The sequence below is a fragment of the Gracilinanus agilis genome, chromosome 2, assembly GCF_016433145.1.
Source record: "Gracilinanus agilis isolate LMUSP501 chromosome 2, AgileGrace, whole genome shotgun sequence".
NCBI lineage: Eukaryota > Metazoa > Chordata > Mammalia > Didelphimorphia > Didelphidae > Gracilinanus > Gracilinanus agilis.
The window spans coordinates 49,373,945-49,398,959 of NC_058131.1; the positions used below are offsets into that span (position 1 = coordinate 49,373,945).

At 44.2% G+C, this 25,015-nt stretch overlaps 2 protein-coding genes across 2 annotated transcripts in view; one reads left to right on the top strand and one right to left on the bottom strand.

Annotated features, from left to right (window-relative positions):
• Positions 1–8,400, top strand: part of FANCA (FA complementation group A) — a 78,200-nt gene extending 69,800 nt beyond the window's left edge. The window contains exons 26-33 of the mRNA XM_044659381.1: positions 1,069–1,181; positions 3,792–3,936; positions 5,180–5,242; positions 6,185–6,290; positions 6,651–6,735; positions 7,061–7,217; positions 7,673–7,765; positions 8,220–8,400. Of these exons, the coding sequence (XP_044515316.1) occupies positions 1,069–1,181; positions 3,792–3,936; positions 5,180–5,242; positions 6,185–6,290; positions 6,651–6,735; positions 7,061–7,217; positions 7,673–7,765; positions 8,220–8,327 (870 nt within the window). The 3' untranslated portion in view covers positions 8,328–8,400. The remainder of the gene's footprint in view (positions 1–1,068; positions 1,182–3,791; positions 3,937–5,179; positions 5,243–6,184; positions 6,291–6,650; positions 6,736–7,060; positions 7,218–7,672; positions 7,766–8,219) is intronic.
• A 72-nt stretch (positions 8,401–8,472) lies between these two features.
• Positions 8,473–24,872, bottom strand: ZNF276 (zinc finger protein 276). The gene is made up of 11 exons (XM_044663160.1): positions 24,671–24,872; positions 20,474–20,777; positions 20,122–20,174; positions 19,566–20,018; positions 18,408–18,486; positions 17,114–17,197; positions 14,571–14,681; positions 14,413–14,488; positions 11,199–11,316; positions 9,601–9,700; positions 8,473–9,262 (listed from the first exon to the last, which is right to left on the bottom strand). The coding sequence occupies exons 2-11, from the start codon at positions 20,755–20,757 to the stop codon at positions 8,974–8,976; spliced, it is 1,647 nt and encodes a 548-aa protein (XP_044519095.1). The 5' UTR covers positions 20,758–20,777; positions 24,671–24,872; the 3' UTR covers positions 8,473–8,973.
• Between the last annotated feature and the right edge of the window lie 143 nt (positions 24,873–25,015).

The window sequence follows — 25,015 nt, forward strand, 5'->3', positions numbered from 1 at the left end:
GTTGCACCCATTATACTTCTCAAATATATTTCTTTATATTTTCAGAGCTACTATTCGCAATAATAATAATGATAGCTCACATTTATATGGCATTTACTACGTGCTAAGCACTTGGTGGGTACAGTTATCTCTATTTTACAAATGAGGATATCTGAGGCAGGCATGCCTCATAAGACCAGATATGAAACTCAAGTTTCCTTTCCTCCAGGCCTGGGGCTTTGCACACCGTGGTGCCTCCTGGCTACCCCTTTGTCTCTGAAGGTGCAGTGGGTGGCATGTTGAGAGAGCCACATAGGCCTGTAACTAAAACAGGCAGCCTGTGAAAGTTTATCGAGCCTGGAGATGGAAGAGATCAACTGGAAGGCAGTCCTCCCTCCTCTGGCCTCCTTCTTCTCCAGGCCATCTTTCCCTTATATATGGCACCTGCTCGGTAACTTGGCTTGGTTTCTGGGTGCCTTCACAAAAGTACATATTCCTTGGCTTGGCATTTAAGGCTCTCAGCTCTACCTGTAGCCTGCCTTCTGTAACTTTTCCCTCACTACTTCTCTAAACAGATTTCCCCAAACTCATCTAACCATTTTCTGTCCCTTCCCTCTTAGCATGTCTTTGGCGCACCTTTGTTCAGTTCCTTTATTAAGCAGTACCCTACCTTACCTCTTGCTCATCAACTTCTTAGCCTTTTTTCGATGCCCAGCTTAAGTTCTCCCCTCAGGGAAGCCTTTTCTACTTGTATCATATTTCATCAGACCTTTCCTCTTCCGAACTATTGTCGTGCTTGTCTACATCATGTACTTGGAGTGTATTGTATTTTTTGTTCTATAAAGACTATCTTTTACCTAGTTGTACTCTACTAGCACAGCACTCTGGGTATTATAGGCTCTCAATAAATGATCATACTGTTGCCCTCACAAGCAGACTCCCTCCATTTGTGCTGTAAGGAAGAGGACTGAAGAGCCAGCCGTTTCCTGTTTAATAGTCTCTCTGGCTGTTTGCCCTGATGCAGCCTGACCCAGGCCATTTAGATGTTTCCTAGACCAGCTCACTGGGATATGCTTTTTTTCCTTCTAGTTATGGTGGCCAAGACTGGAGCCTGTGGTTCAGTGCCAGTGGAAAAGATACTTCCAGATTGCGTTGCCCCAGGAGTTAGCAAACATAGCCACGTGCCGAGAGCTTGCCAGGACGTAAGTAGGAACAGCTGGAATAAAAAGAAGGGCTGGAGGAAGGGATTCTTGGGAAAGTAGACCATCATATGCAGTCGTAGAGGAAAAAAACAAGACTTGTGGCAAAGTGAAAACAGTAACAGAATAGATCAGTGCCTGCTTTATAATTCACAGGCTCTTGTGAGGTCTTCCTGCAATGTGCTGGGCTTGTGCTTCCCCCAACTTTCTTTTTTTCTTACCTACTTGGACTTCTAATTCTAATTAGGTTCACTTGATGATACCCAGAGTTTTAGAGTATGAAAAAAAAATCAAGGCATTTTCCCATATCTTAAACCCCTGTAAAAGTGAGGCACCAGGGATGTTAATTATTATTAAAATATAACCTAAATGGTTTATGGGTACACACTGGATTGAAGAAGAAACAGGACCAACCAGGATAGGGAGACACAGGAATGGCAGTTGGCCCAACAGTCACCCAGCTCACCCTAGGCCAGGGTCTATGGAATCAGCAGGCAAGGTAAAAGTTTAAACAGTTTAATTGAGGGTAACTAAATAAAGGATGGGATAGGGGATTCTACACTTGAAAACCTAAGGGGCAAAACACAGGGGGCAGGGAAGGACTTAGCTACACTATTCTAATTGACCTAAGCCAGGCAGGGCCCAAAGGAGCAATACTGAAGTCACAGGGAAAGCTCCCTCAAACCTGGTTCCAGCCAGGCGTGGTCAGCACAGCTAAAGGGCCTGAGGGTGGCTTTGAGGGTCTCACAGTAATCCAAGGATGATCACAGGATGCCAAGAGCCAAGGTGGTCCAAGTTACCCAGGTAGGGAGAGTGAGCTTGAGATGCTGGCCACCAGATCCCAAACCACTTGGTGCAGCTCTGCAGGTCTTGTCCACTTGCTGAAAGCCTCCACCTCTCTCAGGATCCCAGGGAATCTGGATGCAGTTTTTCCCTAACTCTGAGATCTCCCAGGGTTAGCAACAGTTATAACTCCAACCACTAATGGAGTCTCTCACAGAGCATAAGCCCACTTCCTGCTCCTTCATTCCATCTTGGAATTCTCCAGCTCTTCCTGCTAGGTCCAACACTAACATTAATTAATCTTCCTCACAACACCCCATAGGGGCACCTTTTAAATCACAGCTGTTGACCATCAGTTGTTGACCAGCCAATTGGTGGCATTTTCAGTGAGCCAAGGCAGTTTGTAGGCATAAGTAGTAACCTCAGAAAGACTGGAGACCCTGAAGGTTTAAAAGGCCTCAGGGAATCCACTGGGAAGTCTCCCTAAAACTTTTGCCTCCATAGGCACCAATATTGATTTCTCTACAGAACTCCCTTCCATTCCCTTCCATATAGTTAGTAGAGATCAAGTATCATGGCATGCCATTTAGAAAGTTCATCTGCAGCATTGTGATTTAATTTTGAATGTCAAGCTTTATGTGGTTCAGAGAGCTAAGTATTTTTGTGTAGAAAATGGCAGTTTTACTCAGAAACAGATAGCATAGTAAGAACACAGTGTATAAAGTAATGATTGAAATCTCTCTGGTTTGACAGTTGGTTGAAGTTGGCATTAGCAAAGATAGGTAGACAGAGACAGAATATAAGGTGATCAGAACTGCAGTGTAAGCAAACTCTTACCATCTCATTGAGAAAAAACTGTAGAGCTTTGTCAGTCTATGCAAATTAGGGACTCTGTTGGTCTTTTTGAAGATCATTATTCCTTTTGTGTAACTTAGTGCTGTAGATCTTTTGAATTTCTGCATGTACAACCTATGGCACTTGCTAGAGATTGGGGGAGATAATAATTATGTGTGGGGTAATGCAGAGTAGATTACAGTTAGACAAAGAAGCCAGCTCCTTCCTGATCAGAGATCAGGACAGGCCCCAGGTGAAATTGTGAATCAGATATGACCATATGAAATAATCTAATCTATCCCAATTAATTTGATAGTTGAAAAAATACTAAGTTATAACTTTGTTATTATAAAGTGCTTTCATGTAGTATTCAATTCTCACAACAACCCTGTGAGACATTTTAGAAAGGAGGCAACTGAGGGGCACAGAAGTGAAAGGATTTGTCCCAGGTGGTAAAGTAAGGACTCCTGGGTCCAAGTCTTAAGGATTACTGTCTCCCTAGGGCCTTCAAAATCAATGGAGAATTTCTAATATTTGTAACTAAACCACAGGCATGTGGCCTCAGGGTCAAACCAGAGAGAGGCAGGCTTGTGATAAATCTGTGGACCTCTCCAAGCCTCAGTTCATCTCCTCTAGAATGAGAAGTTTGATTGGGTGATCCCTAAATTCTGTGATCTCTTATAATTTGTAAAAGGGACCACACAACCTCAAAGGAATGAAGCTGACAGATGCCATTTCATGCATTAGCAGTGAGAAGATCTTGCCTTGCTCTTGTCCTACTGTAGTAAGTTTTAGTTCCTGTATGATAGATTTTTGAAAGAAAAGAAACCTTCATCCTTAAAGGAGAAAAGGCTGTGTTAGAGCTCTCAAAAGTTCATGAAAGCCTTTCTTTACTTGAGCTCAGAATGTAAACCTCTACCACCAAGTGGATGGGAAGATTGTGGGGCTCATGATTCTCAAGGCTTCCATAATAAGTTTCTCTGGAATCTTTCTTAGCTTTGTATCCACTGAAGCAGTGCTTTCCTCCAACTCTTGCAATCCCTGGATTTCTGCTGCTTCTCTGTATTTCATCATTCATCAGCAAGCAGCCCAAGAAATCATGAAAACAACTCTGAAGAATTTGGAATGTGAAAGAGAGGAGGTGAGAAAGGAAATTCTTTTTGTCTCTCCCTTCCCTTTAGCTATCCACTTCTAAACAGAAAGCCTTCCACAGCCCAAGGTTCTAATGATTGCTTCATCATACTTTACTCAAAGAGTACCCAGGTCTCACATCATTTCCCTTCTAAGTCACACAGGTCATTATGAGCTTACTGATGTTAGGTGTTTCTTAAAAATGCTTTATATTGGGTCTAGTACTGTCACTTTCATTGTTTCATCCAGGGACTGAATTTCTCAGTTAAGTCAGTCAATGAAAAGAAAAGTAAGATGAAAACTTGAGTTCTAGGATGATAGTGGAAAAATTAGGATGAAATAAAATGAGGAGCTTGGGAGAAACAAAGACCAAAATTTATAAGTCATTCTCAGTTCTGTTTAGCTACATAATAGATAACAAAAGACAGAAGAGGAGATTACAGAGAACTTTTGGAAGCCTTTCAAATATTCTCATACCTGAGATACTAAACTAAGTCATTCTAGAAGGCAATTGTCAGGCACTGCACTACTGTCATTCCTGCTGAAGCTCCCTGCTTCACAGAGGCTATCCTATCTTTCTACTTCTTTCTTCCTCTCCTGTTGGGAGTTGGGGAGAAGATAGGCTATGGCTCTCCAAATGCCTATGGAATTCCTACCCTCCTTTTATTTTTTTGTTATTGTTTTGGTGTTTTTGTTTCTTTTTTTTTAATATTTTATTTTTTAGAAAAATTTTCCATGGTTACATGATTCATATTTTTACTTTCCCCTTTACCCCCTACCTCCCATAGCTGGCGTGTATTTCCACTGGGCTGACCTCCTTTTAGCAAGTCTTCTAAAACCTTTTGCTTCCATAGGTACCAATATTGATTTCTCTACAGAACTACCTTCCTTTCCCGTCCATATAGTTTATAGGGGACAGAAGTCACAGCATCCCATCTAGAAAGCTCATCTGTAACATTGTGATTTACTTTTGAATGTCAGGCTCTGCATGTGGTTCACAGAACTAAGTCTTTTTGTGTAGAAAATAGCAGTTCTATTCAGAAACAGATAGCAAATGATTAAGACCTAACCTGTAAGAAACTTGCTCTTGATGGAGAATCATCTTATTTGATTGAAAGTAGGTTCTGTGTACAGTTTCTCTCCTGGGATGGTCCCCTAAAGTGGAGTTTGCACAGTATTTGTGTAGAAAGAGTTCATGTTGTCAGTGACATGTGAGTTTTTAATGCAGTGTATGTAAATGTTTTTGTTTACAGCTGTTGGTCCCTCTTTTCTTCTTTTCCCTTATGAGCCTTCTCTCATCATATCTGGCACCAAATGTAAGTTAAATCTTCTCAGCCTGAACTTGTTCTGAAAATGTAGTATGTGAAGAGAGTTCCAGCAGGCAGCCTTGTTCCAGTGTGAGTCAACACAGAAGTCCTACTCCTCATAGGACCAAGGGTTACCATTGTCAGGAGTTGGGAAAATTTGGATCTTTTAGTTCACGTGAGCAGGTTCTCTAGGATAGTCTTTAAGGGTGGCTTAGACTTTATTCCTTGAGATAATGACAGGATTATAGTCAAGGGGGAAAGTCTGTGCCTTCCATTCTCTGACCTGTTCCCTCACCCAAAAACAATCTGTCCACATAGGATGGGATCTAAGCCTTAGGAATCAAGTAGAAATGGGGAAAGAAATGCAGAATTCTTCCAAGTTATTTCAATTGTCTTTGACTTGCCTGCTATGGCAGCTCTGTAAATATTTGCATCCAAATGAGAAATCTCAATATTTAAGGGGAGAACACTATTATATTTTACAGTGGCCTAGCACCTGCCTTTCTGGGAATTTTAAATCCTTTATATCCTCCTCAGTGAGGCATCAGGGCACAGTAGAAATAGCACTCAAAGGATTTGGAATCAGACAACCTAGGTCCAAGTCTCATCACTATTATTTAATCAGTGTGACCTAGGGGCAAATTACCTAACATTTCTTGTCCTTAGTTTCTTCCTCTGTAAAATGGGATGGTTGGACTTGGAAGCCTCTAAAGGACCTTTTCTACTCTAAATCTACGACCCTATTAATGTTCTCAATTCCCCAGGATCCACAGAAGGCATTCTTTCATGATACCTACAATTCATCTTATATTGCAAATGAGGAAACTGAAGAAGTGACTGCTAAAGTCAGAGAGAAGTGGGGATAGGCTAGGGGACAAAAGTTCAAAACTACAACCTTTCCCCTGTACTGTGAGATTTACAGTGTTTACTTTTTGTCAAAAATCAAAACAGGATGCAATGAGCTCCCTGAAATCTTTAGATATTTGTGCAGAAGTCCTTGGATGCTTGGAGAAAAGAAAACTATCCTGGTTGGTTCTCTTTCAGTTGACAAAGAAGGGTGAGTGAAAAATAAAACATATAGCATGACTTATTTTAACACTAAGACCCAACTAGTGATGGGATCTTAGCCCACCAAATCCCCCTGTCTTATAAACCTCTCCTAACAGCTTTATACCACCCATAACAATATTTCCTTCTAAAAGTCACTATCTCATCCTGCTCATGATCTTTTAGCATTAGTTATCAAATGATGAGGAATTAACCCCTACACTTCAGCTTTAAAAAGCCTTTACCTCCTGAAGCTTGATAAACTCCCTAAAAATAACCCATCCTCCATGCATTTCCCATTATTATGCTGTTAGCAAGAATATTTCAGCCATTCAACTTAAGCTTAACCTTTTCTCTCTTGGCATTACAGAAAATATATCAAATGGAAGGTATCAAATTCTTTTACATTTGGCCCCAGAGCAGTACATCAGGATGCTGCCTTTCGCCTTCTATAGGTAACAGTTCGGATTGGAGCCTGAATGGGGGAGGGTTTGGGTGCTGAGGACCATCCCACCTTTAAAGTGTAAAACTGTCTTGCTGCCATGTACTATGGAAAGAGAACAAAATTCAGACTCTTACTTGTAAGGAACTGCACCAATTATGACTTGCTCACACATTTTGACTTAGGCAGAGAATTTCACACAAGTGCTAGAAAAGCATTTACCTGTCACTTTGTTCTTAATAGACAAGTGACTTCATCCCTGCACTTTACCTTCTCCCATAGTGGCATATCATTTAATCCATTATCTCTCATCCTGCCTTGTGCCTTTTCCCCCTTAGCCTTGTCGCTTACTTTGATGAAGATCTCTTTAACAGAGAGCAAGCCTTTCTGTATGTTGCTGTTGACATGTACCTGAAGTTAGTCCAGCTTTTTGTAGCAGGAGAGACTAGTGCAATTTCAGCCAAAGCTGGCTTCAGCCAAGAGCACTGCAAGCAGGTAAGTGATGGATGCAGATCCCGACTCAGTCTCCCTACCAGTGGTGCCTTTCCTGTATCCATCCAGGATGCTTTCAAAACATCTGCTATCAGATCAGATGTACAAAATGCTCTTATTGGTTTGTATGAACTAGCTAAATCTCTCTTGTCAAAGGAGTGTTATTTAGCAGTGACAGATTAGTTGAAAGGAAGGTTAACTCTCAGCTAGTTTTTTTTAAGCCCTTATCTTCTGTTATAGTATCAATTCTAAGAGAAGGGGAGGGGGCAAGGGCTAGGCAATTGGAGTTAAGTGACTGGCCCAGGGTCACACTTTCAGCTAGTTTTAAAATAAGGGACCTGAGACTAAATTAACATGTATACACAAAATAAAGCTAGTTAAAACTTAAAACGTTTCATTCAGTTTTTAAAATAAAGCCTAAAGCAAGTTTATACACTTCACTTCTGACATGTCCATAGGTGGATCCTTTAGGACTGATAACAAAAGCTCGTCTATCTTTGCTGTGTTGGATACCACAGTGTCCAAAGAGAAGCTTTTCAGGCATAACGGAGGTAAGATTTTCACTTGTGGTTTTTATTCAAGTTATTATTTAAAAATAAAACTATCGAGGTTCAAGTCATAGTGCAGAGTGAGAATTAGCCCCATTCTCATGCTCCACCTCCAGGAGAATGTTAGCTGAAGTAGTTAGCATTCTCTTTTGAACTTGATCCTAGGCGGGGTGGGGAGGAGTTACCAAGCAAGAAAATAAGATGCCTTGGACATCTTTGCTCTAAACTGTACTGCTTTTATCCCTTGATAAGTATTCAAGGTTATCAATAACCTGCAGATGCCATTAGACTGGAGACCAAGCTGTTGAAAGGCTTGGGTTCTGTTGTTTGGCTTTGCTAGATAAAACAAATGTTTAAAGTCTACTCTCACCAAGAAGCCCTTGGGTTTAGCTGAAAAAGTGTTTTAGGATGGGCTAGTAGCAGCTGCAGCCAGGGAAGTGTGTGTGTTTTGTCACAGCTCTTGGCTACCTGTGAAGAGTTTGATGCAGAGGTGAAAGCTGCCCTCCTGAGTAACCAGCAGTCCCCTGAAGATGCTGACTTGTACAGTGAACCTCTTCTCTTCTGAATGGTTTGTGCTGTGGGTGCCTTGTCCTAAGGATGACTTTTGTTGATACAATTTGGCTATAGTTCCTGAGCAGTTTTAAGCTGAGAAATAGACCATTTTCTTACTGGACAGAGGCAGCAGAATACCACTGTTCACCAGCCCAGGATACTTTGTAAATAATTTATTACAAGCATAACCATGGAGCTCTTGTTACACTAGAAAGTGGATTACAAATGTCTTCAATTGCTTTGGGGCAGGAGTAATCAATTATTTAAGATCTGAGCATGATTCCAAATCACTCACTTTTCCAGAAGAAATGAACCTCTTGGCCTGCAAAAGAAGAGCTACAGTACTGACCTGAGGGGCTGTTCTGTGACTGAGAATGTGAGGATACCCTACTTCTACCAATCCACAGGGGGAGGCAAATGTTATACACATCTACCCATACCCTTCGAGTGATTCCATTCCATTTAAACACTGCTCCATTGGACATATGCACAGGCAAAAAAATTAAAGCATGGTTATCTTTGTGTTGGAGCAAGCTGAAACTATTGCCATTGAGTCCAGCTGAATTGGAGAAACTATTAAAATTGTTAAAAATTCTATTTGATCATTTGATTTAGACAAGGATGAATGACTCTTATCCACACTGAACTTTTCCAGGCTTTCAGGTGGGTTCCTGTTGTGCAACCAGTTCAGGTTTGACAGCCTGACTTTCCATCGTCCCTGAGGGGTTCATTAGACCAGTTGGCTGCTCATTCTGCAGTGGTTTGGCTTTGTCCTGGTTCTGGGTCAGTGGATGCACCATGGACATGTGGACATTTAGGTTGTGAGCCTTCTCAAATCGCCGGCCACACTGGTCACAGGCAAATTCCAGCTCAGTCTCAGCTTTATGTTTGGTCATGTGGTACTTCAGAGACGCTCGCTGCCTGCACTGGAACCCACAGATTTCACATCTGAGAGACACAGAGAGAGTGAAGGACAGATCTGATGAGGGGTCTGAACTACCATTTAAAAATTATCCAGACTCACTAGCTCTTTCACGGAACACGAACACAGATTTAACCTTAGCTAAAAACTTTTTTTTTTTTTAAGAAAACAAAACTACTGTTAAATTAGCAGCTGCATGTCCGAAGAGATGATATGTGTAAATGCATCTTTCAAGTCATCACACATTTTCCCTGTGGCCTCTCTGCAGGAAGGGTAATAAGATGAGACCCATCCCTTTCTCCCCTTAACTAATAACTACAACATCCTAAAACTTAGTCATTAGGACTGCCCAAACCACACTTACTGGAGGGGCTTTGCTCCTGAGTGACGCATCTGGTGAACTGAAAGATGCTTCCGTTGCTTGAACGTCTGCCCACATTCATCACAGATATAATTCCGTACCTCTGCAATGCCCAAAAAAAGTGAGATTCAAATACAATTTCCCTTTCACAGTTTCTAAATATAACCAAAGAGAGAAGGCAAACTGTTTTAGTGTCTGTTTTCATCCTAATTTCTACTTCCAAGTAAGATGACCAGTTGAAGAGGAAAAAGAAGTATTAATGTCTGCTTTAAAAGCAATAGGCAGGGGGCAGCTGGGTAGCTCAGTGGATTGAGAGCCAGGCCTAGAGACAGGAGGTCCCGGGTTCAACTCTGGCCTCAGACACTTCCCAGCTGTGTGACCCTGGGCAAGTCACTTGACCCCCATTGCCTACCCTTACCACTCTTCTGCCTTGTATTGGCTCCAAGAGGGAAGGTAAAGGTTTTAAAAAAAAAAAAAAAGCAATAGGCAAATAGCTACATGATTAGAGTGCTTATGTCTGGGGTTTTCCAGGGTAAACTTAACACTTTATAAAGAAGTGAACATTAAAAAAAAAAAGCCAAGTTAAGTGAAAGGAAATGTTGCCAAATAAAGATTGCCAGCTTCTTGTGGGGGTGGGGGTGGGGCATGTGTTAATAAAATTATCTGCTAATCACACTTGTTTGAAGAGTTGTTTTAAAATGACTTCTCCTTAAGTAAACATTCCTTCTCCAATCGTGTTTATTATAGTTGCTTAAAATAACAGAAAACTAACCAGGAGCCTGTCTATTGACATCTGTATCTGTCACCTGAGAACTGTCCTGGCTGTATTCAGAGAGGCTTCTCATCTGGGTGTGGAGCAGCTCTCCAAGATGACAGTATTAACAGCAAGAGCGTGTACATTCTGCTTCAAGGTTCTCATTTTATGCTCACAATAACCCAACTCTGAGAGGGAGGTGCTATTGTTGTCCTCGTTTTATAGATGAGGAAACTGAGTCAAACAGTTAACAGAGAGAGGCTACTAAGTCATATATACTAAGTCATACAGTGCTTTGCATAAATGGAGGGAATATCCACATTGACAAAATTGTGTATTTGTAAAGATTAATGATAAATGTTAGCCAAGTCCTAAGTAGTGGGGGATCATATGAATGAGGCTAGAATTTTTTTTTCATATTAAGATAATAATTGTTATTTTCTGAAGTGATGACTACTCCTCCCCTCCCCCCCCCAAAAAAGTTCCCCTTTCTCTTTATGTCTCATAATTGTTGAGATCATGAGCTAACTTAAATGGCCTCTGTGGTCCTCTCCAACTCAGAGACCATGATTCTGTTAGCCTGGGGAATACACTATGCAGTATATACAAATGAACAAAGGAAAAATTTTTCTTTAGCAAGAATAAAAATGTAGGTAAAGGGTTCATCTTCATGATCCCTGTAAATTTTGATTTATAAAATACCAAGTCCATTATAAGGAAGTAAATTAACCTTATGAACCCATAAACATGTCCAGATTCTGATTAGGAGGTCTGTTCTGAGCCCCAATTGTATAAAAAGAGACAAACCAGTAGGCCATATGAGGACCTAGAGCAGAGGTCAGCCTACCTGTGTGAATGAGCTTGACATGGCGTTGCAGATAGCGGTCAATCATGAACACCTTATTGCAGCCAGGGTGGGGGCAAGGCCTCTCTCGTACTTCCTCATGATGCTCCTTTATATGTTTCTATGAAAGGGAGAAAGAGATAAGATGGGATAACTTCTCCCCTAATAGGGACTTCAGCCATCTTAAGCTCTACAAAAGAACCTCAGGACACTTTTGGCCAATAAGAACAAGGGGTTCCTAGACCATATTAATAAGCCTTGCTCAAGAGTCCTCAAAAGAAATTAGTAAATAGAAGAGACAGAAATTAATACGTCATTACAGATAGTATGAGCAATGTGATGCTGAACAAATTTTGGACCTTGCGCCTGGACCACAATTTTCGTATTCTCTTGGAAAGTCAAGTACAGCAAAGACTTTCTCTGAAAGTCACTAAATTGTTCATACCCTTTGAGGGAAGGCAGCATTGAAACACAGAATCAAGAGGGCAGAAATTCAAATTTTGGCTTCCACACTTAGTGGCTATGTGACTATGGGCAAGTCACTTACCCTGTGTGCTTGGTTCTTCTCTTATAAATAGATAATAGTATCTCTTTCACAGAAGTGGTGGAAGAACAAATGAGGGAGAGATTAAGAGAGAGAGAGAGAGAGAGAGTGTGTGTGTGTGTGTGTGTGTGTGTGTGTGTGTGACATGAGCCCCTATTCACTAAAAGAAAGTAAACCCTTTCTGAAATTTTGACTCAGAGTAATCTCCAATATTCCAAAAAAGTCTTAATGTTATGAGAAATGAAAACATCCATCTCTTTTTAATGACCCAAACAGGGCATAAGATTATGGAAGAATAGAGACTTAATGGGGGACATATCTCAAATGGCCAAGGGATCAACCAAGAAACATAATCTCAGATGAATTTCTGACTAAAAAATCCTGGAAGTTGTTGGTTGTATCCATCCTATCATTTCTGACACCAATATCTAAAAAGAAGCAAAGTGATTGCTATTCCAGCCTTATTCTAAAACAGTGGGAAAGCCTAGTTTTGTAGGTGTCATTTAATAAGTGTCTTAAAAGTCTGAAAAAGTATATTTAATGAAGAGCAGATCTTTCCACCAAGAAAGCAGAGTTTTTATTTTAATTATATAATAAGATACTATATTTGAGCCTAAATGTTGAATTTGAATATTTGTGAGATCTGAAAGGACCCCTTTTCTGAGCTTGTTCTCCCAGAAAAATAGATAAAAGATTTCTCTCTGGAGATACTGCATCTCCCACTTCACTACCTGCTCTACTACATCTACCACCTAAAATAAACTTATGAACTATTGCAAAAGCTTTTTTGGTTGATGGGCCTGTTCTCTCTCCAATCTATCCTTCGTACAGCTACCAAGCTGACACTCCTAAAACAGATCTTGTCACTTTCTTCTTTAAAAACCTTCTGACTCCTAATACAACTAGGACCAAATGAAAAATCCTTAGCCTGATAGTTCCAGCTCTCCGAGTATGGCTCCCTCTCACCTACTTTTCAGTCTGGTTTCATACTACTCTCCTTCACATATTCTCCATTCCAATAAGCCTGACCTGCTAGCTCTTCTCTCCCATCTCCCCACAGAGGGTCCTCCATATCTAGAATACACATCCATGTTCACCTTCACTTCTCAGTATCCCTAATTCCTTCCAAAGAGAGCTCAGGTGCCATTCCCTACATCCAACATGCCTCTTTAGTTATTAATGGTCTCTCTCCCCTCAAACAATTTTGTAACACTATAATTTATATTTACATTCAGGTTGTATGCCCTAGAAGAATACAGGTTCCTGCAAGAGGGAGACTTTCATTCTTTGTATCTCCCAAGATAAAAATTTATGAAGATCACAAACTGACTACCACTCTACTTTTAAGTATCTTTGTTAAAGAAAATAAAAATTACACCTCGCTCCCTTTGCTCTTAGATCCCTTGTGTACAGAAGGCACTTAATAATGTCTTGTAAATCTTGAATTGTTATGTAACATTTTTTTCCTTGGTCCTAACTTGATATTATTGATGAGGAAAATCCCACTTTTGCAATTAATAGTATTAGAGGCCCTGAAAGTTTAAGCAACTTGTCACACAAAGCCAGGGTATGCCAGAAGTAAGACTAGAGCCCAAGTCTTCCTGACCCCAGGATTGGCCCTCTGTCTAGTATACCGTGCCACCTCTTGATATCATTACCCTAGCACCTCCCCTCAAACTTGGGACCCTAAACCTAAGAATCTGGGAAATAGCCATGTTTCTTAACTCAGGTCCACCTCCCTTGACCCTATTTAACACACCAGCTGCTACTTGGCAGTAACACATCCCAAAAGCTCTTAGTGGCAAAGCCTCACTCCAACCACTTGTCCTACTTTTGGCCCAGACTTCCCAGCCATTGTTCCAAAAAGCAGCTCTGGAGGAGATGCAGTAGACACCTGCAGGTACAACAGGCAGAGCCACCTGGAGACCCAGAGGAGACAGTTCTCCCAAAGCCCTTGGCCCTGTCAGTGGCTTCAGGATCACAAAATGATATGATTCTTACATAAAGCCAGGCATTATTACCTTCAGCTTTGCCACTGTATCAAAGGACCATGGGACCTTTTCCATCCAGCCTGCACCAGAAACTGCTGTGTAGGCTGTCTTATCTATTAGAAATGTGAGATTCTGGGGAGCAAGAACGTTTCTTTTTCTGCTCCTCTCCCCAGCACTTAGCTCAGAGCTCTCTACATAATAAGAGCTTGCTAAATGCTTTTTCAGCCACCTGTGATTATTTGGCCAAGTGACACAGAAAAGCTCTCCTTTAGACTAAATATTCACCACATCTCTTTCTTTTACGATAGCAAATAACTAGAAACAAGGAGGTGTTCATTGATTTGACAATGGCCAAGGTTAGGGATGTAATAAGATACTACTGAGGAAAAGGAGGGGTTCCATGAATTCAGAGAAATTAAAGACTGCCTTGTTGTAGTGCAGTATATCATACCATCTACATTGCTTTTAATGTAGGGTTTCCTATAAATCTGTTCAGCCCCTTTTGTTCATATCTATCCAGATATAATTCGGATAATGACAGATAATACAACGCTCTCCTCATCCCTTCCATTAATGCCAAGTTCTCTGTGAGAACAGACCCTATCAACTTTGCCTCTGCCTTCTGTGAAACTGCTTAGTATCAAACCCCAGGGTAACTAAAAAAGGCTAATTCTTGCCTTACCTTCATCCCATCTGCCCCTCTGTACACAGCCGTGCAGCCCTGGTAAGGACACTTATAAATGGTAGGCAGCTCTTCCCTGTAATTGAAAGAACCATACGAGTCAGAACCCTTCCCTGAAATTGGTGACAAGTGCATCAGGGTTCCCTCTCCCCACTCACCTTTCACATTTTATCTTCTTTTTCCAACCAGGTTTAGGTCCTGGTTTCTTTCTAATTTTGGGTTCATCTGACTTCTTGACTTCTTTGCTATCACTCACCTTGCCAGAGACCCTGAATTAAAATAAAATGACACTGATTTTTTAATTAAGAGTAAAATTCAATGTGCTATTTCTGATTTCTATGAACTGAACATGTATGGCATGTTATATTCTTTCCATATGTACTCATGTTGAAGGCACTGCAGTGTTTTTTCTTGAGACTTTACAGTTAAAATATGTCATGAGCACATAGCTTCCAATCTTCCTGGCATCCTAATTGCTCAGAATTTCCAAATTTTATTTTATAGGTCCTGCTAATTCTTCATTCACCAAAAGAATAATTTGACTCTTTCTAGGAATGTAAATCTGTATTACACCCCATCCCCCAACCTACCTTATATCAGGAAGAAGGAGTAAAAGGGAAAGAGTGATATAGTGAAAACATTCAATCTCTCTTTTTTCCAGCTAACCAAAATGTATGCATTTAGTGCCAAGACATTTTTTCTTTAGTAATTTTTGATGGAGATATTTCTAAAATAGATGATATACTTCTCTGCCTATTAAAATAGAACAATGAACCTAAATTAACTGTTGCTTAATGACTCAATATTATTGTCATAAAAAGCAGGGGCAGCTGAGTGGCTCAGTGGATTGAGAGCCAGGCCTAGAGACTGGAGGTCCTAGGTTCAAGTCCGGCCTTGGACACTTCCAGCTGTGTGACCCTGGGCAAGTCACTTGACCCCTACTGCCCACCCTTACCACTCCTGGGCCAAGGACGGTCCCTAGCCTGGATGAAAAAGGAGGAGGGTTGGGCGTGGGGCTAGCAACCCCACCCTGTAAAAACTATATCTGCTAAAGAAACTGCAACCTAAAGTAGGGGAAGCTGGGCTAGCTCAGTGGATTGAGAGCCAGGCCTAGAGACGAAAAGGTCCTAGGTTCAAATCTGGGCTCAGACACTTCCCAGCTGGGTGACCCTGAGCGACTGTGTGTCCCATTGCCTACTGGTTGTGGCCCTATGCTCCTAGAATGGAGTCCCAGGATAAAAAAAAATAATAATAATAATAATATGAAGATCCTCACGCTATTTAACCAGATGGAACTAGAAATGTCCATTTCCCTGCCTCTACTATTGTGCTTTGGGGGTTCTTATATCCATTGGCCTACACTTTCCAATGCATTTCTGTGCATTGTTCACATGTTAAGAGAATAGGGATATGGCGATCGATCAGATATTAAGTGCCTGTAAGGAGTCTTTGGGTTATACATTCTCCAGGTTCAATAAAGTTTTTCTCAACAGTAAATATGAAAAGGGATGTGAAGTGGTCTAGGTCAGTGATGGGTAAACTACAGCCCGCGTGGGCCAGATGTGGCCCCCTGAAATGTTCTATCCTGCAGCTGGACATTATTCCTAATCTGACGAATACAGTGAGTAGGATACAATACAATGAGACTTCGAAAGAGTTGCCTTAGAAACAGACTGACAGATGAGCATTTCCTTTCCTTTGGCCCCCTCTTTAAAAAGTTTGCCCATCACTGCTCTAGGTGAATGGGGCTCTGCTCTTTAAAAGCCTATTCTTTGCATTTCCATGGACTTCCCAATCATCTCTTAGTAATAATATGTTATCTAAGGTAAATTAATCTCAGTATCCACAGTTTAGACATGGTAGGGGCATTAACTGACTCATTCCTTGTAAGAGTTCTTGACTATCCCAGCCCAGACTCCATGCCATATTGCCACTTATAGACCATTTCATTCTTCTTTGCCACCTTTCCATCTCTAGCTTTGGGAACAATAATCTATATGATCATTCCTGGAAATATCAGGCAATCAATTGTCCTTTGACTCTGCTCACGTTCCAAGGCCCATCCACCACTCCTTTATATTTGTTGTCTTCCCTCATTAGAAATATAAGCTCCTTGGGGGCAGCTGGGTAGGTAGCTCAGTGGATTGAGAGTCAGGCCTAGAGATGGGAGGTCCTAGGTTCAAACCCGGCCTCAGACATTTCCCAGCTGTGTGACCCTGGGCAAGTCACTTGACCCCCATTGCCTCCTCTTACCACTCTTCTGCCTTGACTCCAAGAGGGAAGGTAAGGGTTTAGAAAAAAAAAGAAAAGAAAAATATAAGCTCCTTAAGGGCAAGGACTGTGTTTCCATATTTGTATCCCTTGCATTTGGCACAATGCTGGCACATAATCATATAATAAATGGTTTTTCTTTCATTCATTTATCTGTGGCATAAAAGAAACTAGGGACTTTCTTCACAGACCCACGCTGCCCAAACAGAACCCCTAAATTCTCAGCAAATTGCACTTCAAGAGGCTTTAAGGGATCATACCAAGGAAAGGGCATAGGCACTATCTGGGAGAAGAAGACATGCCAAAAATATTTTTGTCACTTTCTTCACCATATTCAAATGGGGATACCAATCCCTAAATTTTCCCACTTGATACCATTCACTACCCAAATCCCAAAATTTGCTTATTGACAAGAATGGAAGGCCCTTACTTCTTTTCTGGATAAGGCTCAAAGGATTCATCGGATGACTGAGTATTTTTCCTCTTGTCATTTTCATCATCACTCAAGAAGTCTCTGAGAAAGAAAAAGGACCTTTTAGCAAAGCAGTGCCTGAACAATGTAAGACTTTAGCAGTATTAACAGTTCTTAACTGTAGGCCCTAGCACACACACTCCTATATTTTATCATTTGCCTCCTCTCATCTCTTTGCATAAATATCCTAAAAAGTTAAGAATACAAAGATTGCCAAATACATTCCCTATCAAATTGAGAGAACAAACTCATTAAGCTGGGTCCCTTATCAAGATGATTTTATAGAACAGGACATTTAAGAATCACAGACTCTAGGGCAGGTGGCCCAGGAGCTTGCCTTTTTCTCCTTTCCATGGGCTTTTGGATAACCACTGTCCCTCCCATCTGGTGAGGCTTTGTTATTTCAACACCTTAAAGCAATAGTGAAATTATTCATATGATGAAACTAAACCTCAGGCTTTCCCTCTAAATTATTTGGACCTAGTAAGTTTATTCACTAGCAAACTGTTCAGGCTAAGTTCTTGAAGAAAGATCCGCTAGAAGATAGCATAATGGAAATGTGTCTCATAAAGCATCTACCCCATTGCCCCAAATTATAGTCAGCTCAAGAGGCGCCTGACTCAACACCTTATTACAATACTATTCACCTACAGCAATTTTTATTTCTGTTCCCTTCTACCACTTGTAGTCAAGATAATATTACCATCCACCCTCCCAAGGAACAAAGCTGCTTTCTAGTTCATATGTTACAACATTTGGGAGTGAGACAAAATTGGTGTCTGAAGGGGAATACCTGAGAGAAGATAACTAATAGTAAACAAATACCAGAAGACAGAGCTATTTTAACAACTCTTCAATCCTGCCCAAGCCAAAAAAAAAAAAAATTACTCAGTTGAAAAGGGAATTTTTTTCTTTTACTACCATTGGAACTTGGGGCACTGACCCCATCTCCAGGAGATCCTAACTTAGAAAGATTAGCTCAAATCTGGGATATAACTACAGCCCAGAATCCACCATAAAACCCTGGTATGCTAGAAGGAATGTAAAATCTGGACAAAGTTTATGAATTTGAGTAAATTAAAGGAAAAACAATGGACCTGATGAAGTCTACCAGTCCCTGTTTCCAGATGTCAAAGGATCCAGGAAGGCAGAGAGGTTCCTGAACATAACTCTGGGCATTAAAAGTCTATGATGACCAAGTTTGGTTTGGGGAGAAGAAATTTTAAGCTATTTAAACCCACTCTTCTCTCACCCCTCAGAAAGGTCACTGAACTCGTCTTTTACCCGATCATCCAAGGCTGACGATGAAACCTGCTTCACACTCAATTGCCCTGAGAAATAAAGAAAAAAGCTTGTGTTACCAATATAAAGTGGGCTATAAGACCCAGTGCTAGAAAACTGTGCAGCAGGACTTGGGTCATCAAATTTTTTTAATTGTCACTTGAGAGGAAGGCCAGTGTATGAAGCCAGCAGTCACTGTTATGTGCTCGAGAGAAAGGACTACTTGAATACAATAGCTATTTCTGGCACTGCTGAGGACTATCTAGCACCAGTTCACACAGGGCCTAGATTTTTCTGTAACTCAAAGCCTGCCTCCATCCTCCTCCCTAAGAGCCTTCTGCTTCCCCCTTATACATGGCATCTTGTCATCTGGGCACTAAGAACCGTATCCCCACTGGTCAGAAGGTCTAAGCTCTACCACTAGCTAAAGCTGGCTCAAAGACACCATTAGTTCTAGCCCCCTACATCACCGACCTATGTTTTCATTTCTTCTGTTCAGCTAGAAGGGAAAACGCCATGAATGATCCATCCCAATGGAGGGTCACCAGGGCATGCTGGAGGAGGACCAGGCAATGGAGCGGCAGGGGGACAACGACACCACCCCCAGGCACGACAATCCACTCGCCACCACCGCATTCTCCTCCTACATCTCATGGACAAGGAACTAATTCTTCTCTTTCCCCACAATCGACTTGTTCTACAACAGGTCTGTGCTTTCTGTCTAAAGCATAGGGTGAAAAGAAGGCTGGGGAGAGGGGAAATGTCTTAAAGGAAACCTGCTGAAACACAGTCTTGTGTATCAAGTGACCAAAGAGGAGACCAGGCGGGATAAAAGTTCCCTGCTTTCTCCCCAGGAAAGAACAGCAGCTTCAGTGGGAACAAAAAGGGTCTGACAGCCACTCCCTGGTTCCCTTTCAGGGGAGGGAGAGATCCGCGGACCTCTTCATCCACCATTTCAGCTTGGCCACCTATGGAGCTATCACGTTAGGATGTCTGGCAGCAGCAGAGCAAGGACATACATACAGGCCTACAGGAATGACCGGAATCAAAGGAGCAACAATGAACCAGGCCCATCCTAAGCAGTCTAGTGGCCTGCCTGAGAGGGGGCAGCGGGCAGGAGGTGTCTTACCTTGGACCCCGCTCAGGGGCTGGCTAGGCTCTGGTGGTGAATCTGGCTCAGGCCCCACAGGGTTGTCATCCAAAGGGGGCTGAGCTTCATTTGTGTTGGGCAGCAACTGGCCTTCTGTGCTCGCTGGCACCATGGTCCCTTTACTCCTAGGACTCTGCAGAACAGCTGCAGGAGGGTTGGTTCCACTGTTGTGGGAGAGCCGATGGGCCGTCTCCCTGTCCCATTCCCATTTGACAGCCAGTGTGCTATCGAGCAGCAGGGAACTGCAGTTGGAGTCTGTATCCATGATGTAGTCGTGGCCCTGGTCACAGCCCCACACAGCCTGGATGATGCCACAGTACTCGGAAGAGAGCATGTTCTGCAGGCTCGGCACAGCCCCGCAGCTCGCTGCGTGCCCGTGGGCCCAGCCCACCAATCGGTGCAGGCACTGGGGACTGGAGGTGATCAGGTCCACTGTGCGAAGCCAACAAAGACAGAAGAGAAGCCAGAGGTGGTGAGCACCCACTAGCAGGCAAGAGGCCAAACCCAGATCCCAAGAACCCAGGGCCGTACTCACCCAGACAGGCCCCTTCCTCTGCCTCAGCCTGCGAGCCCTCCTCCGTGCTGCCCCTGCAATGGAAGCAGCACTCGTTGGCTATCACAAGGGGACGGAACGTGAGGGAGACAAGATGGCTCGGGCCAGGGAGCCCAGGCCTCCTGCCCTGTGGGCAGGGAAAGCTGGAAGAGCCCAGCACTCCTGAGCAGGGTGCAGCCCAGGAACCCACAGGAGAGGTGCTTCGGTGGCTACAACTGCTGACTTGGGAGCCCTGATCCTGCTGCCATCAGCAACTGGCTGTGTGACTTGGGGTGACCTCCAAACACCACCACTCAGCCCAACTTAACTACGTCTTGGTAAAAAAACAACCTACTTTCCTCGGGGCTTCCGATGGCCTGTGGGGGAGGTATTGACCCTCTGCAGGAAGGACTTGAGAATGCTGTGGCACTTGTAGAACTGGGCATGGCAGTTCTTACAGACAAACTGGGGGAGGGCAGGATCCTGGCGAATGGGGACCCCCAGCAGGCGCTTGAAGTCCATGAAGAAGACCTGTTCCATCCGTCGCTGCTTCTCACAGCTCTCGCCTGGCCCCTGGCCAAAGATGTGCCGTAGACTCCGAGAGGAAAACTTGCCATGGCAGAGGCGACAATAGCCCATGCTAAGAGGACGGCCCGTGCCTGTGGAGAGGAATGAGAGGAGGCTGATGGAATATGGATGGGGCAACTGAACTGGGCTAACAGGCAAGGCTGAGCCATGAGCTCAGAGGTTTCCTGGTTTCATTAGAATATGTTCTCTGGGAGAGTCTCTACACCCCTGCACCCTCCATGCCGCTGAATCCAAAGGTTCCCATGCTTGAAGGAGAAAAAAGTTGTGATATTTATATACACAGTTCCATCAAACTCAAAACATTCCTGCCAAGGATGGAAGCTCTCCCCAGCATCTCCACATACAAACAAACTTTAAACACTGACTAATGTGTCTGGGCAATAGTCAAAGCCCCGTCATTTGGCTCTGAGCCCACATTTCCAGACTTGTAAGAGAGACCCCTAGTGACTCGGGATGAGACCAGTGCTTCCCATAAAATACTGGAGCTGAAAGGGCTCTGAGAGAAGAATTCATCCAACACGATCATTTTATGAAAGAGCCAACAGAGGCCAGGCAGAAGGGACTAGTCCAAATTTCTGCAGGGATTTGTGCGAGTTTAATGACACCAAATGCAACATTCTTTCTGTCTTGCCACAAGCAGCGGAGCTGAGACGTAAATCCAGGTCTCAGATCCCTACTCTCAAGCTGTTTTTACGTTTCTGCATATTTCCAGAGCACCCTCTAAAGAATTCCAGGTACTGTCCCATCTATAATTTCACGTCTCTTCCTAGCATCCCTACAAGCACAGAGAATGCTGGCCCAGACCTGTGGCCTAGCTCTGCCACTGCCCAGCTGGACGGTCTCAGGCAGATAACCTTGATGAGCTCAAGTTCCCCATCTATCGAGTAAGGACACCATCTATCCTATGCCACCTATTTCACAGGGTATTGATGTGCTTTAAATGAGAAGATGACTGAAAGCACTTTTAAAAATATCAAATAGTAAGCCTGTCATCATTATCTCTTTTACAAGTGGGGAAATGGAGACACAGAGCAGTCAGATAAATGGTCAGAAGTCATACTGTGATTCTGTTGCAAAGGAGGGAACTACCAGGCCTTGCACTTAATGTTAAATCTTCCAATATCCATGGGCATCAACAGAGAAGGCATATAGAATCTAAAAATGTCTGTTTAGGTGTTACTGACTGGCTAATGGTATCAGTAAGTCAATCAGCATTTATTAAGCTCTTCTTATGTGCCAGGCACCACTGTGATGTGTTACAAATATTAAAACAAAAATGAAAAAATCCCTTTCCTTAAGGAAGGCAACCTACATTCTCTTCACTCGCCAATATAACTACCTGTGATCTTGAGACCCAAAGAGTTCTGTTTCCCATAGGACAGAGCCTGGTCCGTAGCAATGTGGTTTTCAGCTGTGCTCAGAAAAATATCTAAATCACAATGTACAGAAAAAATGGCACAGCCCTTGACATCATTCTGACACAAATTTCCTCAAGGCAATATTTTCAGCCTCACCAAAGGTCCCTCCTTTTACAAAGGAGGAAAATGAGGCTATTATTACTACCAGTAGAGCTGGGACCAGAACCCAAGTCCTGGCTTCTAGCTCCTAGGACTGTGCTCTTTATAATACAACTGTATTTCTGAAGCATCTTCCCTGGAAAAGGGCCCCATCACACCCACTTCACAGAGGCCCTCCCTTACTAGGGAGTGGTTCACTCCTGCTGCTGCTTGGGCTGGCCAGGGCAGTCCTGGGGAATCAGCCACAAGTGAAGGAGAAGGACCCGGCGATCTGGGGAAATGAGAGGAAGGGGAGGAAGAGGAGACCAGACTCTCACAAGGAATTCTCAAAACCTCAAAGAAGGGAGGCCCACTTAAGAACCATGTCCTGCTAAGCTTTAGATGGACATCCCTTCTCAGGAGGGGTCAGCGTATTCACATCTGGTGTCCTTCCCAAGCCAGGTGAAATCTTCCTCCTCTCAGGAGGGTCTAAACCCCAGCTCCCTCGAGCCTCTGAGCCTCCCTGAACAGGTGAGTCTTTCCCCTGCAGCCTCAGGGCCACTCCCCAACCCAGCCCAGCCATGGCACCACAGGCTTCCTCCCAGGACCACTGCCACTGAGGCTTCCCAGCTCCCTGAGTGGTGGGCTACTGGAGGAAGGGACCCCTCTGGCATGTTGGTAAGGAAATGTAAGAATAGGATTTTGCCCAGGATGCTTTGGCAGCAGCTCCAGAACTTGCCCTCAGGCCTTCCCACAAAGACGGCCTATCCTTGCTCATTGGGGGATTGGGTGCCCATCCAAACTAGGAAAGTCCTGGCCATGTTTACTTTTAACGCTCAACATCATTAATATAGACACAGTCCAGCCTCAGGCCTCCAGCCAATCATCGCTGAAAAGAACCGAAGTAAACCCTCCATGAACTAAAGGGGATACTGGTGGCTAGCTAGCAAAATGATGAAGGCTGAGTGGTCCTTTAGAAAAGGGAGAGTGTGAGGCCATGGCAGGCACTAAGAGTGCCAACCTGCCCCCCCCCCCAAAGGGGAAGAGAAAAGGAGCAGGAAGTGGATGGGAGCTGTGTGAGGCGAGAGCTGAGCAGTGATGAAATCCACTCCCCAGCCAGGCCTCCCTCGCTGGGCTGGGCATGCCAGCTGCGGCTTCCTAACTTGTGAAACAAACCAACTTGTTCCCAGACTGGCAGCGGCTCTCCTGTGACACTGGGACAGACAGGCAGGAAAGCCACCAGGAGCCTCCCCCAGACAGGGGATGTTCTGTCTGGTTTTCAGGGTTACACATTATCCCCTAGAAGAAGGTAAGCCCATTCTTGGACTCCTCCTTTAGGTCCCAAGTGGGGCACACCCAAGTGGGCTGATGGGGTCAAACAATGCTTTTTACATACATGGCTGTGGAACAGCACACAGCCTGGAGTCGGGGGTCGGTGGGCACCAGCTCAGAGGCTCTGTGACTGACAACTGTTCAGTTCTCCCATCCTAGACAAGAAGGGGGGCACAGAAAGATCCTGCGCCCAACTCTAGTAAAGAGAAAGTACTCGGGGATTAAAGGTCCTCCAAGTATGCTAATGAACAACCAGACTTCGGTGACCTGAAAAAAGCAGGCTAAAGAGGGCTCTGGAAGAGCAGTGACAAAGGCTACTTTTACAGGTCTGCACAAAGAGATGCTGCAGTCCGGATACCCTTTCTTATAGCCAATGCCAGTGGCCAATGCCTGAAAGCTCTCAGACAGAAAGTAGGAACTGGAACAAATCTGACAGACTGGCGCCTGATTGAGCTAGTCTGTAAGACCTGTGTGACCTTGACCAAGTCACTTAATTTCTACCAGCATCATCTGTTCCTTCTCTGTAAGATCATATTGGCCTAAATGATCTCTAGCCCCTTCCAGCTCTAAATCCTCGGAGTCCATAATTCTCATTAGTAGGGAGGCAGCTCTCCAGGGTTGTACCAGGTGGGAGAATAAAGCCAGCAACCCCTCAGTTATCTGTGACTATATTAGCTGCACTGTGCTGACACTGGGGCAGTCAGATCTGGGGGGATTCTCACCAAGAAGGTAAGGTGAGAGGAATACTGATACGGAAAGCCTTCGGAGCTAGCCGGGTGACCTTGGGCAAGTCCCTCTCGTCCTCATTTTGCTCATCTAATTGAGGGAGTTAGACTAGATGACAACGGCAATTATAAGGTGCCCTTCGAGCGTTTGAAGACTCGCAAAACGCCCTCCCAATCCCCACTCTGGGGAGGGAGGTGGACATCTCCCCATTTCATAGAAGAGTAACAGGCTTTGCCCGAAATAGAAATGGCAGGTCCCTGCTGTCAGGGAGCGGGACAGGGTAAGCTAAGAGCCCGTATACAGAGCCGGAGGCAGCCTGAGCTTCGTGCTGCGAGGAAGTGAGAGGATGGCGCGGGGATTCGAACCCATGGCTCGGGTCCCCTGCACGCGGGCCTGCGGCCAGCACCCACCTGCCTCCTCGGGGCCGTCCTCGGCCGCGCTCACAGTCACGGTCACGGCGTCGTCTTCGTCCTCGTCGTCCCCGCAGGCGCGGGGCGGCCCGGCGCCCCAGCTGCCCCCGGACCGCGGCGGGACCTCAGCCGCCCCTTCACAGACCTCCTCTGCCCCGGGGCCGCCTCCGCCCGCCCGCGGGACTCGAACCCTGCTGCCAGGGCCGCTCGTGGCGGCGGCCGCGAGCCCGCGCTTCCCGGCCGCGCCGGCCACCCCCGGGGACAGGAAGCGGCCCAAGCGGTCCCGCTTCATGGCGGCCGCTGCGGCTGCGGCTACAGGCCGGCCGCGATCATGGCCCGCCGCCG

Bases quoted from the DNA above. Each gene is read 5' to 3' on its own strand.
- ZNF276 (XM_044663160.1), bottom strand. From the start codon at position 20,757: ATGGGCTATTGTCGCCTCTGCCATGGCAAGTTTTCCTCTCGGAGTCTA. The intron at 20,019-20,121 runs GTGAGTACGGCC...GGCTTCGCACAG, and splicing joins AGAGGAAGGGGCCTGTCTGG to TGGACCTGATCACCTCCAGT. The intron at 18,487-19,565 runs GTAAGACACCTC...TTTATTTCTCAG, and splicing joins GCCCCTGAGCGGGGTCCAAG to GGCAATTGAGTGTGAAGCAG.